Here is a 15165-nt window from a genome sequence, read left to right as displayed (position 1 = left end):
GATCACACTGATCTCACTGCATCAGTGGAGTACACTTTCTCAGGAGAAAGCAATACCAAGGTGTTGTAACAAAGTTTTTTTGTTGTTTTTTTTATATCAGGAACACAGCAATGTGTGTCAAGCTCACACTTTCACTGAATGGTGATGAATGGTGATATTGAAGAAGTAATGGAATGTGATTATTAAAGCTCTTGGAACATTATCAGAGCAAGTGGTTAGTCTGAAGAAATTTTTTAATGTTGTGTAACATCTTCGTGGCAGATCATTGATCCCTTCGTGGAGGTGGAGATTATCGGCCTCCCAGTGGACTGCTGCAAGGAGCAGACCAGAGTGGTGGATGATAACGGTGAGTTGATGAGATGAATTATTTAGGTTATTAGTCTTCATTTAAACTTACTTGCCATTTACTTGCCATAGAAATACCCTATTTTGATGGATTGATACTGACTTAATACTAAGGCAGAGTAAATAAATTATTTGATTAAATTGTGATGTTCATGACATCACAGATCACAGATCAGATTTTTATAGCACATCTATGTAGAGTTAACTAAAGCCTCATGTGATTGAATACTGCTTCCATCACAATCGTACCACTATTTCTGCATGATACTGTACATGACACAACCAAAAGTGAAAGCAGTAAGATTTCTCCACTAAAACTATGTATCTAATCCAGGTTTCTCATAGCAGAATTTGAGGCTATAATGCAGTAAGCATTGTTACATTATCCACCCAAAAGAAATGAAATCTGATGTTTGTTCCTGCCAGATTACTCTGTCTGTCTGTCTGTCTGTCTGTCTGTCTGTCTGAAATTAAGGTTCGTGTTTCTGTTGGACAGTAAGGTTGCAGAGCAGCGTGCCTTACTGTATACGTACCTGTGCCACACAAATGAATAAATCTGTGTAAATGAAAAAGAGAGGGGCAGAGAGGCAGTGCTGTTTGATGTTAGACTTGTTTTTATAATTCAGAAAATAGACATTAAAAGTGATTAGAACAGTTTTCAAGGTTAATGTAGTTATGAATGAATGAATGAAAATTTTATTTCAGTCAGGTCATTTAAGATATATGCAGTTTACCAGAAAATACAGTTATGATGACAAATAACCAAACCGAAAAGGCATAGGCTGAAGCTAACGCTTATTTCCGCCTACCCACCCAACCTACCTAGTTGAAAGGTCTGAACAAAGTACTAAGTGGACCTTTGAATTGAGCGAGTCTGGCTGCTGATGTCAGACAGAACACTGTTGTCCTGCTAAGTTGAGCACAGTACATCCTCCAGTTGTCAGTTTGGAGAGTTTGTTCTCCTGAGTTCAACTTGCAAAGCCTGAACAGCCAAAAACATGAGTTAGACTTTGTTATTGAGTTAGGCCTATATTGTGGAGAGGGTCAGTTTGAAACGGTACCTATCACTCCATGAAAACCTTGATTTTGCTGTGCTCCACTGGTTTCAGTAGTGTACAGGTGGACTGCAGGACACAGGGACATCACTGTTGAGTATGGTCACAGGTGCAACAGAATATGGCAAGGCCTTTGAGCATTTCAAAATCAGATAGATTTATTTCAAAGACAGCTGTTTGACTAGTGTGCACTTTCATTCAGGATATCTCAAATACCTCTTTCTGACAGATTGATATCTATTCGGAGATATTTTGAATAGTCTTTCTTACCAGCCAGAATGCAGCTGCAGATGTGTTGAATTATAATTCCAGCTAGTCAGTCTGCAGTTATGACTGTCAAAATGTATTTGTAGCATGTGTAACCTGGAATTCGAGATGTTCAAATGAAGCCTATTAAATGCATGGCGTACAGTAACAGAACGTATGTCTAATCACACTGAACAGAGATTAAACAAGCTTCAAGCTTTCATCCAAAGAGGGTAGCATAGTTTAGAGCAAAATCATTTTCAGTGGAATCAGGATGATTCCATGGACTACTCCTTGTGGGGGAGAAGTTCAGCTTTGGGGAACTTTGATGTGCAAATTTGTGCTGTTAACCAATAGTGAACTATCGTAATGTATTGTACCTTTGAGCGAGCAAATCCTGGGAAGGGGCCTGGAAGTGCAAAACAGAGAAATTTATTACAGCTGTGTTGCATCATCCAATTTTATATGACCTTTCTCTGCTCTACAGAAGAGGCATGGTTTACGGTCAGTTATCAGACAGAAGTCAATAGTCCTATTTTACAAGGACACATGGATGAATTTCACTGAGTCACTATAGTTAAAGATGAATCGTTAAGTGCTGGCCAGTTTAATTTGGATACTCATGGTCTCTGCTCCACAGTGCTGTTTTCGGTAAACTGAGCCACGCATGCTGTCCTGGTGTTTGCATGAGGAGAGCTGTGGTTTACCTTTGACAATGCATGTATGTGCTGATAAGAGCCATGCATTGGTTGAATGTGACTGTTGAATGTGTGCCTGCATGTGTGTGTGTTGAAGCCGTCTGTACGAGTTGTGATCTATAATTGATGAGCTCAGCATGAGGAGACGTGCGCGGGCAGCACCTCTCAGTCTGCTCACACACCCTAAATAATTGATGAGTGCTGAGCTCGCTCTCTGACTCTCTCATGGACGGTCCACCCTGTCTGTCGTCCATGTCTATCACTCTTTCTCTCTTTTCTATTTATCTGCCTAACTTCTCCTCTCTTCTCATTATGTGTCATACTCTTTCACCTTCTGTCTTTTTCAATTTTTCTTCTCTCTTTTCCCTTCCTCTCTACTCCCTCTGCTCTCACCACCCTCCCGGGACTGTCCTGTAGGGTTCAACCCAATGTGGGAGGAGACTCTAGTGTTCACAGTCCACATGCCGGAGCTGACCCTGGTGCGTTTCCTTGTGTGGGATCATGACCCCATTGGTCAGGACTTCATCGGCCAGCGCACCATCGCCTTCAACAGCATGATGCCAGGTAAGACATGGTGAGGCACCTGCTTTTAGATGGAAAAGTAGTAACCCCGCCTCACCCACATCTTTCACAGTTTCTATGGTGACCATAAAAGTGTTGTTTTTGCATTTTTGTTTATGGTTCATGATTCATTTCCAGAGACAAGGAAATTCAATTTGCTCATATCAGATATTGCTGAATATCAGGCACTCTTTTGGGATGATTCTGAGACCAGTATTGTTTGGCGCACCATCCTATTATGAATGACTTAAGCAGAGTTTATTAATGGAATACTTTTCATATTTTGTAAAATATGCTTATTTGTATTCTTTCAGTGAGTGTGATGAAAAGATGGATATTAGTCTCATGTCTGTGTGTTAAATAGAGAGCTGAAGTAAGAATGTGGATAGCGTAGCTTAGCATAGCAATGGGGGAAAATATCTGGTTTGGCTCTGTTGTAAGCTCATAAGCAGACCTACCCCTCATTAACACATTATATCTTGATTGTGACAGGTTACATTAACTTGAATGTAATCTTGGCAGCTGTGTCATAGGTTGATATAAGTATTGGATCAGACTCATACTAGCAGATACCCAACCTTAAAGGATTGAGGGTCAAAAAAACTGGACATCCCTAATTCATGCACATTTACAGATCAATGTAAAAATAACAATTTGTGATTTTAGCTATTTCATGAAGATCAACAGTTTATCCATTTGCCCAGCCATTCCATGCACAATCTCCAGTTATAGGGGAGGTGGCCAAATACATAGCCAAAATTTGCATTTTGATGCCACTTGATTTTATTTTCAAGTAAATCTAGTCAAGTTTATGCATAGCCCAATGAGATATTAGCATTTGATTTTTATTTGCATTGAACAGAAATTTTTTTGTCAGAGCTTTTTTCATCTGGAAGTGTAAATTGAGACCTCATTAGGATTTTACCACCTAGAAGCATACAGAAGGAGCATATAGACAGAATAATAAAAGGCCAAGTATCAAGCCTTGAGGAACACCACACCTTACAGTTTTAAGATTACCTGTTATCTGGTGGCCTGTTTGTTAAATAGTATCGATACCACAAGACTGATACATTATGGATTCCCTAGATAGTTTATAGATAGATAGATTTTAAATGATCCAATCAACCACAGAAAAAGTTTTTTTCAGTGCTGATTGATACACCTATTTAGCCATTTCTATGTGCCCAGCTGTGTATGTAACTCACTGATATTGTAGCTGTCCCTGTGATGTGTGTGTGCAGGTTATCGCCATGTGTACTTGGAAGGTATGGAGGAGGCTTCCATCTTTGTTCATGTAGCTGTGAATGACATCACTGGTAAGGTAGGTACTACTGAGGGTCAGCTGGAAATGTATGAAAAACCTGTTACCTTTGCTGTACTATTGAAATTTCCTCTAAAGTTTGAGATTTTAAAACAGCTTTGCACATTTATAGCTTTTCAAATCATAAATGTATCTCCTGTACGTGAGACTGATTGCGTGAAATGATTATGAAAATGAAAACAATGAAGAGTGAATTAGAGCCCAACTGATTTTTTATGCTCTTCATTTTGAAAAACTCAATGATATATTGGCTAATAATCTTTTTTTCTCTAAGAATTACTGTACTGAGTACTGTATTTTACAGTGTAAAAATAAACTTGTCAGTGCTCTCCGCTGGACAAACTATGTAATGGATGGACTGATCTCAAACATATGTTTGGCATTACATTATATTTCCACTAATCTAAAATTGGCTAATATATTGGCTTGGCCAATTTAGCGATTGAGCTGTAGTGCCAAAAAATGCTAAAGCACAAAATGACTACGAGGTTTCTTTAATCAAAGGAAAGCTTGGAAACAGCAACAACTGAATAAAATTATCTACATATAATTCTGAATTCAGGAATAAACAATAGACCAGTTGTTTGATCTGTGTGGTTTGTTCACCAGTGGCTGCAGGGCTTTTTTTGAACCAGCAGGACTGATAGTGGCAATTTTTCCAAACAATTCTTCTGCCACCCCTTAGGTGGCATTTAAATATTTGAATTCTACAAATAAGATACCAGAGTTTTAGTGCCATACCAAAATGGCAAATGGTTTTCCTCCTTTTTGGAGGAGAATTGATAGTTTCATGCAAACCTTTCATTTTCCTTTGACGAAAGAAGTTTGAGGTTTGATACCTCTTCCTGCAACTGCTTTTAATGGCAAAATTCTTAAAAAAACGATGAAATGAAAGAGGAAATATTAAGGTTCAACATTGTCGCTGACTGAACATTGATTTCTTGATTAACTTTATCTTCCAAAGGGAGATTGATGTGCATGGGCACAAAATTTAACATACACAATAAAAACATACACAGTAGGACCAATCTGAGACATACTGTAATCTAGATGTGCTAGTTATATAAAAATATAGGTTGTCTTATGTGTTTCAATTAGGGCCAAAAGTATGTGGACACCCCTGTTCAATGGTCCAGAATACTCTGATATATTAGATTACAGATTGTTTCCACCTTTGTGTCAGTGGTTTGGGTTTGTCCCTTTCCTAATTCAACATGACAGTGCCCTTGTGCACAAAACCAGGTCCTTAAAGAAATGGATTTCCTACATGGTGTAGAAGAATTTGACTGACCTGAGCAGGACCATGACCTCAACCCCGTCCAACACCTTGGTGATGACCTGGAATACTGGCAGTGAGCCAGAGTTTACTATCCAACATTAGCTGGTTATTTCTGGCCATGAAGTGGACAGTAAATTCATGCAGTTACATGTAAATGTCCGAACCTCTATTGGATAACAGCTTCAGTTCTGTTTAATTCATCTTAATTTCAGATGAAACATTCCTCAGTGAAGTAGAAATGGTGCACTGGCAGATATGTTGCCTGTGTGTGTTATTGCTGTTATTTCTGTTCCAAAAGGTTTTTTCTTGGGTCCTAAATAATGTAAGCATTGCTATCACCACACAAGTTTTAATTTTATTTCCTTTTGACCCTTCTGTTTTTAATGCATTCAGCTGTCTGCAGCCATGTTGTAAATGACCGCTCTGTTGTTCACATTGTCCTTACTTTGAACTTCCTCTTTCACAGCTCTTGCTGTGTGCTTCCTGTTGTGATTTCTCTCTTACCTCCCCTACACCCATTTTTTCTCTCTTTCATCCTCCACCTCTCTGATTTTCACTCTCTTCCTGTGTCTGTTTGTGATTTCAGTGGACCTCTCTTTTTCCAAACGCTCCATTTAGAGGCAGGAAATTTTTAGGAGCCTTGAAGCTGCCACTCAAAACTCAGGTGTAGTGGGACCCAGTCGGCATCTTGCATGAGCCACATGCTCCACCCTCTTTGGCACCTAAGTGACATCCCCCCTGCACATGCCCTCCTTGTCAGCCAACTGCAAGCATTAAAAATTATAAGGCCAACTCATGCCTCACATGAGTTATGAAGGCTTGACGTGACTGCTTCATCATTGATCCCCCCCCCAACCACACACACACACACACACACACACACACACACACACACACACACACACACACACACACACTCCCCCCAAGTAGATCCAACCTACACAGTTAAAGAGCTGAATAGAGAGGAGATGTAAGCCAGGAAATCTGCCAGACTGCAGTGACTTCTCTCTGCTATTTTTTGCTGAGAGTGTATTTTCCTCTTAACTCAGGAGTTTTTTTCATTGCACTGCACTGCAGGTATATTCAGTTTCAGTGCTTTTGAGGACATTTATTTCTCTTTTGATATCTGTCCTTGTTTTCAATCATTTTATCTGCTGTTTTGTTCTTCCATTGGAAAATGCTGCAGAAGAGTTTTCCTAACAGTTTTTAATTGTCAGTTGATAGACTTACAATTACATTTTTTTTCATACTGTAATCTGTCTTCATTCTGTGACAATTGTATTCCAGCATATCAGGCCAGTGTCTCATGAAAGATAAAGGAACAGTCCGACATTTTGGAAAATATGTACTTTCCGTGGTACCACAGCCAGACATTAGTTGGTTAGTCAAAGTCTTGACACAGCCAATTTAAATTGTGGATTTTGGATTGTAGCTATACCCACGAACTCTCAGTCCAACTCTTTTGTAAGTTTTACTTTAAAGCATTGAATTATGCTGTCTCTAACATTTGCCATATTTTCTTGTTCTCAAAGTATACCAGGTTCCTATTTTTTAGGCTACACTCTAGTATACCTGGCAGCATCCACTGGCTCTGCCAATCTAACACATAAATCTAGAGTCAGATATCCTGGAGAGTTGTTCAAAAATTTGGTAATGGCATTCAATGGAGCTGCTGCAACACACTGCTTTCAGATATTTTTTGATGCTATCTCTGGACTTATCTCAGTGCTAGATGAACAGGGGTATAACAATAATATTGAGCTTGTAATTTGCCTCTGTAAGATAAGTGTATTTCCCATAATATTGGACTGTTTTTAAGTTTTTTATTGAGTCCCATCTCCTTGTATCTTAATAATTGTTGTATATTGTATATTCAATTCAGCCTACATTTCCCTTTTTCACTGAACCAAATTCTTCTTTTCTTTATCAGCTTGTCTTTTTCTACTGTACTGCTGCTTTCTTGCAGACAGATGTTCAGTAAGAAATTCACCACAGCAGTCAACAGTTGGACTATTTGGATCTACTTCATTCACATTGTTTCAAACTTTTGATAGCAAATACCTTAGTTAATATGATGATGCCTTGTCCCTCTAACGCTCTATTTGGTTTGTCATTTCTGTGGTCTGGTCCAATGCCATTTACAAGATTGTCTGTCAAAATGAGCTCCACAGTTTGACAGACAATAGTTTCACATAGTCATTGTCTGACTGTCCTCATCATTGTCATCATTTTTGCCTCAGTCTTTGTGACTTTTGATTATCACCATGCTGCACCTAAAGGCACAGGAAACATCCACACAGTGTTACATTTTTTAAATCTGTGTAGTCTCAATGTTAAATGAGAATTCAGATTTTTCCTGTCACCTTAAAGCCACTATTTTCAGAAATCAAGAAATCCTATCTAAGTATAACATTAACTTCATTATTCTGAATTTTTTGTATTTTGTGAATGAAAGCCAACATTGAAATTGCAGTCTCTGTGTTACCTTTAGCCCAATATTGCAGTGGTCTAGTTGATCTAGGAAGTGCCAAAATTGGAAATTGTCTATTTCTACACACAGTAGTCATTGTAGTCACTGTATTTCGTTGTAACAATTTACCGCTGGTGTCTAACACACAAACACTTCACAATCCAAGTGGAATTCAAAGCTAATCAGCATGAATTATAGCTGAATGATCATGTTAAAGACTGATCATTCAGGTGTGTTAAGTTTCTTGGGTAAACATGGATATAGGTGGAATTATTTTATTACTTTTTAAGCATGCTTACTGTACAAACAGAAGCATTGTTGCTGTAATTCAGTGTCAGACCAGTGCCACCTACATTATGGCAAACATTGTTCTTGTATATCTTCTCCTTGACTTATTCATTTAGGCTTTTGAGTTTGACAATGATGTTTTGTTGTGTTTTTTGTCAGGCCAGAGCAGCCAGCGGCATAAAAGGGCTGTTTCACAGAAACCCAAAGCAGGCTTCCCTGGACAGCCATGCTGTTGCACAGCACAGTCGTAAGCACCCATTCGGTGCCCACCTCCTGCGCCGTACTGCCAGTGCACCCACCAAAGGCCAGCCCAAAATCAGGAAGGGCTTCCCAGAGATTGCCATCGACACCAAAGACTACAGCTCAGAGGGTGCTAGTGAGGAGCAAGAGTCTGAGGACAAGGCTTCTGCTGCCACCTCTTACCAGTCTACAACACCACTACACCGCAACGGGGACTCGCTGGCATCTCACCAAGCCAGGGGCCCCTGGGACCATCCTGACACCAATGGGGCTTTTCACCCTGAGGAGGGTAAAGGTAAGAGCCCACTTTTTGCTCAGCGAAGACCCTTGAGTGAGCCTCTGAAACGGGCCAGTCGGCTCCGCTTTCATGACCCGCTGGACGTGAAGCCAGGTGTGTTTGCCCGCGTTGCACTTAACAGCTCAGGCAGGGTGGGGATGTCCTCCAACTGCATCACATGTGTGATGGGCTCCAAGGAAAGTCCAGAAGCTGAAAGAAAGGGTCCAGTTAAGGAAAGGCAGGGGTGCAAGTCCAAAATGGTACATGCGAAGAAGCAGGATAGAAGTAACGATACCAAGAGACAAATTCAGCCAGAGCCCGTTACGAAGCCCCAGCCCCAGCCCCTCACTGCCCAGACAGAGTCACAGCCATGTCCTCCTCTTCCCAAGTCATGTGTGGAGGCCCAGTTTCAGTACTCGCCCCAGGCTCTCCTTCGACCTATCCCCTTCCCCAGATCCAAAGCCATGCAAACTCTGGGTGCCCAGCACATTCGACCTCAGCCTGACGCATCACAGAGGAACACCCGGTCCTGCAGCATTCCGCGAAGACGCTCCCCTAATGCTGTAACTCCAGCACCAATCCTCACAGCAGACTGTAGGACCAATCTCTGTTGGCAGCAGGCAACACCCCCCAACTATGGCACTGTTTGCACCCCATTCGCAAACAGTAATGCAAATGGAGGTCTCTTGCTTAGTGATAGTAGCAGCTGTGACAGTTTTGGCAGTCTGAGCAGCTTGGAGTCGCCTCCTATGTTGCCTCCATGTTCTGTACTCGACAGCCGAAAGAGGGCTGTTGGCACCCTGCAGCGCGAGATGAATGCCCTGTTTGCCCAGAAAATGGAAGAATTGCGCCATAAGTCCCCCATGTTCTTTGCCGGTAAGATGTATCTGAAGCAGTATTAGCAATAACCCGGTAGCTGCTATGTAGTGGATGTTGTGGGCCTTTTGTGTACTGTAAACCATAGACAGCCTCCTTATGTGCTAAGACCACAAGTGTTTACATCATGGTGTCAGAATCACCCTCTGCTGTGTAGCTGAAAGTAAGACACACCTCATCATCCCATGTGTCCCTGGTAGTTTGAAGTGAAGTCTAAATCCCCTGGCATTTCTGTCTAGCATTAACTAAGTGAATTCAGTTCTAGCTTTTGTAGCTTTCTCCTAAGGTTTTTTATTTATTCCTGTTTGAAGTAATTGTTTCCAATTTTCCTCTCTATGCCTTAAAATACCATACCTGATACTACTCACATGCTTGGCAGATGAGAGAAGTGGTAAGTTTAGCCTAAAATGAATAGAAGTAGTTAAAAAAACCTTTGTAGTAAATAACTTGATCCTAGTTATTTTGATGCATATGGACTAAAGCAGCATGAATACAGAAAAGGTAAAGCCACACCCTCATATGACCCCATCTGAGGCCTAGAGGAAATCAGCTTTGGAAAACAGCCCAAAACTTCATTCTCTGCAGTCTGAATATGAACAAGAACCTTAGAGCAACTTGATCACTCTGCACCAGAAGGGAATATCTGCACAGAACTGCAGAGCTCATGTGAAGTTGAATGAACAAATACTGCAGTCATTATCTTGACCACAGATCTAAAGGCACAATTGTTTTTTGCTGTCATTTATTTCTAATTAGGGTAATGTGGATCTGATCAACTCAGTCTAGTAATAGACTAAATAGTCTATACATTTGTTATGTTCTACAACAGCCATTCTTTCTCATAACGTTATTCTCATATCATGATTCAGTTTCTCATAAATGTGGCTTTATTCTGATAATAAAGTCAATTTTAGAATAAAGTCAGTCCATGTTTCTCAAAACATCCCAATTTTAACACTTTAACACTTTTAACACTTTTACTCACTACTACTCCTTGAACGTGCTCATTACAGTACATTGCAGTTCAAAGTTATGAAAGTCAATACTGGTCAGAATATATTTGCATTTTTGAGCTGGATTGTATTATTTGTCTCCTTTACATATACAGAGATGCAAAATTAATGCTTTTCAATGTAATGCAGTCCAATAGACCATCACAACAGCCTCAAACAAGTTAAAGTACAATGATATCTGTATGTGTTGAAGTTTAAATCCAATTCAAGTCTTGGAAAGTACGTAATTTCATGAACACAAACTACAACAAGTGGCTGAGGATTGGAAGTCACAAGGAACTGACATCTGTGCTGCAGACTGATGGACAAACCCTCTTCCTCCTTCACATGACATATTTCGGGGGAATCCAGTTCCTGCTGAGCACCGGCTTCTCTCGATTTATTATGTGATGGCTATCAGTGTTTATACTATCAAAATGAATTTTGTGGGGAAAATCAAGTATATTTAGGGAGTTGAATATAAAAGATTTCTGGCCAAATTACAATAGTCATGGGTGCTGACATCTGTTAAATCAGATGATGCTGGCAGATGCTCTACTTGTTTGCAAGTCATATGATGAACCTCTATCTTTGTCTTTGCATCTTTACCTCTTGTCTTTCTTTCCAGTGTAAAACAAATGCTGTCATATTTGTTCTCATGTCGATCAGCAATAACTTCTCTTGTTAAGACACTTTATCTGTCCTGTAAGCTGTTTCCTTGCATCCATTCTCCCTCTTCTTTCCAGTTTTGCTAAACTTCTTATTCCTCTCTGTCCCTTTTGCACGCCTTCTCTGTTCCTAGTGCAGAATTGAGGGGATGACCAGAGCCAGGTAAACTGTTGCATGTGACCTTTAAATACATCCTGTGCACCTTCACCTTCACTTCACCCATCAGTCTCTCTGTCTAACCAGGCTGCTTCTCCCATGGCCCATATAACACACCTATTTGGGTTGGCTGGTGTTTGAAATCCATATACTTCTCCATTTTCACAAATTTTTAAAAGTGGACTGACTCAAAATGACCTAAGGGAGCACCATGTCTGTTTTGTTCACATCTTTGAAAAGTGCTGCAGGTCCAGACAGGGAAGCTCACTGTTGGCAAGTTGGGAACACAATTCATGTTTGTTTGTAACTTTTCACTGTGTTATGACCTGTACAATGTTTTAGGTCTTAAAGGTCTACTGCAACTTAAGACCTACGTTTATAGTTTTGACCGAAATTCCAATTGATGGTAGCACCGCTGTGCACTTCTTGTTAGTTGTTGAGATCAGGGAACACAATGACATCACTAAAAAGCAGGCTGATAGATCAAGACACTCAGGTTCAGACAGGTTTTAAGCAGATTTTTAGAAAAGAACACAAAGGTGAATGGTAAAGGCTTATTTGTAAGTTACAAATTACAGACATGCAACATAACAACGAAAGTAAGATTTAAGTTGTAATAAAGTGGAATTTTCATTTACTGGTTGAGCAAGAAATATTTTGTTGTTTTCATAGTCATTGTTCTTTATCAAGCATTGGAAGCTTCAGGGCATTCAATCGTTCGCAACTGGACTTTGTCAGTTTGCCTTGGAAGACGTTTCGCCTCTCATCCGAGCAGGCTTCATCAGTTCATGCGCATCAGACTAAATAGGACAGCTCTAGTCTAATGAAATGGTGTTAGGTTCAAGTATTTATCTTCTAACACCATTTCATTAGACTAGAGCTGTCCTATCTAGTATCTATCAGTGACCAGTGACATTGTTGACAGTGATACATTTCTTTGTTGTCTTTCTTTCCACAGACTGTTCCACAGTGCAGAGACCAGCCCACCCTCCTCCATTTCTTGCACTAAACTCTGAGGACGCCAAGATCTGCTCTGTGTCCACTCCAGACGATAGCCTGTCTTCACACCACTCCTCATCTACACCATTGCACTCACCATCCACAGCAATAAATGCACACCTCCCATTGACCATTCCTTCAAATGGGGTGGTGGACAGTTCTATCAAGGAGAGCGTAGACCCTAAGAAACCCCCTACCCTTTCTAGAACCACATCACTCTATCTAACGAACCCTGCTGAGAAAACTGTACCATCACAGCGTACTGAGACCAACAGAAGTACTCTTTCATTCATGGAGCACACGCCACATCAGAGGGAAAACCCCAAAACTCTGACAGATAAGAAAAATGTTACAGCAGAGTTAAAGTCTGACCACAGATTGGAGCCTCCTGCTGCAGTGGTGGTGTCCACTGGAACCTCTGCAGCCCCTACAGCTCAGATAAACCAAGCCAGGAGAGCACTTTTTAGCAATTTGCCATCGCACACACCAGTAAGAAGAACAAAAAGTGAGGGCCATGTTCTGGTGGCTGTAGCCTCAGCTGAGCAGGCCCAGTCAGCAGTACCAGAGGTCTGCACGGATGCTACCATGAATGACCGCCTTTGGAGCAAGTTGGAGCCATGCAGCCACCGTGATAGCATGTCCTCCTCCTCTAGCATCTCTTCCAGTGATACAGTCATTGACCTGTCCCTGCCTAATTTAGCCAGGAAGAGCCTCACCAGCCTGCCCACAGCTAGCAGCACCTGCGATCCTCCCTGGGTCACCTGCCGTCGCTCAGCATTGGTCTCTTATGATGCCCTGCGAGTCAGCAAGAGCAAGTCAAACCCTAATCTTCAGCAAAGTGAGTGCTCCAAAGATGAGCTTAAGCCCCGTCCTTTACAGCCGCCCCAGCAAGCTTCTGTGGATTCACCCAGCAGACTGGCTCAAAGGAGGCACACATGGAGCCGACTCTATATGGAAGGGCTCAAGCAGTCATCAGCCAGCAGGCCGTCCTCTGTAGCTACAACACCAACAGCTACAGCTTCCATGTCCAAAAGCCTTGGGGATCTCACCTCTGATGATATTTCCTGTAATTTTGACAGCAAGTATCGCAGCATCAGTCGCAGCTTCATTGTTAGGCCAACCAGGGACCAGCTCCGCAAGGGCAGCCCGCAGAAATGTCGACCACCCAGTGACCTGACAGAGCAACTGCGAAAGCTGACTAATGTGGAACCCCTGACTGCTAGCGACTTTGCCCCAGAAAACAGTCCTGCAGAGTCCCAGGAGGAGCCTGTGGATGAGACTCTGGTGCGACGGACCTCCTCAAGGAGCCAAAGCAGGGTGCGGTATATTGCAAACAGGGCCAGGAAAGCCCAAGAAAGACAGAGGCTCCAGGGTCTAGTCCAGGGCAGAAGTGCAAGCTTTAGCCTTACTGGTAGCATTGGCAGTGGAAGTAGTGCTAGCCCCATTGAGGAGCGGGGAAACCCTGAAGGGGCTTGTTGCGTGGCCCGGAGTCCATGCACCAGTCTGGACCTGCTGAGTCAGCTCAACCCCCTAGGAACCTCCTCCCCTAGACAGTCCCAGTCCTCCCCAGACCCTGAAAACAGTGAAGTCTTTTTCATGCTCAAACTCTAAAAACTGGCAGACTTGGAACTGAGTGTGAGAGACACAGCTAGGAACTTTGGAATTCAGTCCAGTTTTTCTCAAGTGGGAATCTTTTTATTTTTATTTTTTTTTAGAAAAAGTTACATATCTTACATATTGTCTCTCAGAAAACTGGTTCACACTGCAGATTATCCCAACATCTCACAGAAGACTGTTCCACTGAATTAGTAATCCATGAACAATCAATTCCGTATCTTTTGCAGGATCCATTTTTTTAACCTGTGCATTCAGAAAGCATTGTCTTGAAGCTGCTGGAGCAGATCTTCTAAAAGCAACTAATACAGCCTGGTCATTTGTTTCCACCAAATGTTAGATAATTGCCAGAATGTATTTAGTGAAAAAAAGTGAATTTTTATATAGCTGTTTATGTTGACTGTGACTACTCTCATGTTTTTTTGGTAACTTTACATGAGCATACAGTAGCAATAGATCACAGCTAGATGATAGGATTTTAAATGACCCATTCTTTTATTTACTTGAAATGTAATGTTATACTTTATCTGAGTTGAAAATTAGATACTTTATGTCAAGTCAATTATCTGTCCATCCATGAACTAGCAATATTTTGAAAATGATGGCATGGTACCATATTGAATATAATGTACAGTTTGATGCTGACACCTGAGGCTTGTCTCATGTCTTTGCTGAAAAAAATGGAAAGGAATTAATCCTACAATGCAAATCAAAAGGTCTTCATTTTTAGTATTCCTTGTGTAGTGGTTACATTGTAATTTGACTGAACAGCCAATATTTTGCTATCTTCCTAATCTGTGGCATGTCACAGCACTGAGCTCCTGTACGTTAAAGCAATGGTGGATTGCTCCATACCAAGTTTAGCTCTTTTTAGTTGACTGCATGTCTTTTATGTACTGTGATGTTTATCCTAAGGCTATGCTTTATTTTACAAAGACTTTTTATATAAAGATTTGTTAATATTACCACATTCTTTTTTGGATTGTCTGACAGTGGTCATAAGAGCATCATGCCTGAAACCCTGTGTTCTCCTTGGTCCATGGTACTAATACAAGATGGAAATGATCTGTATCAAA

General features: G+C 41.1%; 1 protein-coding gene across 2 annotated transcripts in view; it reads left to right on the top strand.

The window, feature by feature from the left end:
- Positions 1–14219, top strand: part of plch2a (phospholipase C, eta 2a) — a 171307-nt gene extending 157088 nt beyond the window's left edge. The window contains exons 18-23 of one of the 2 annotated variants that reach the window (XM_070969486.1): positions 262–346; positions 2762–2908; positions 4150–4229; positions 6095–6172; positions 8426–8801; positions 12435–14219. In XM_070969486.1, the coding sequence (XP_070825587.1) occupies positions 262–346; positions 2762–2908; positions 4150–4229; positions 6095–6172; positions 8426–8801; positions 12435–14086 (2418 nt within the window). In that variant the 3' untranslated portion in view covers positions 14087–14219. The remainder of the gene's footprint in view (positions 1–261; positions 347–2761; positions 2909–4149; positions 4230–6094; positions 6173–8425; positions 8802–12434) is intronic. The other variant, XM_070969487.1, reaches the window with a different exon arrangement.
- Positions 14220–15165: the final 946 nt, after the last annotated feature.

The sequence above is a fragment of the Chaetodon trifascialis genome, chromosome 8, assembly GCF_039877785.1.
Source record: "Chaetodon trifascialis isolate fChaTrf1 chromosome 8, fChaTrf1.hap1, whole genome shotgun sequence".
Classification (NCBI taxonomy): domain Eukaryota; kingdom Metazoa; phylum Chordata; class Actinopteri; order Chaetodontiformes; family Chaetodontidae; genus Chaetodon; species Chaetodon trifascialis.
This window is presented reverse-complemented; position numbering and strand designations above follow the sequence as displayed.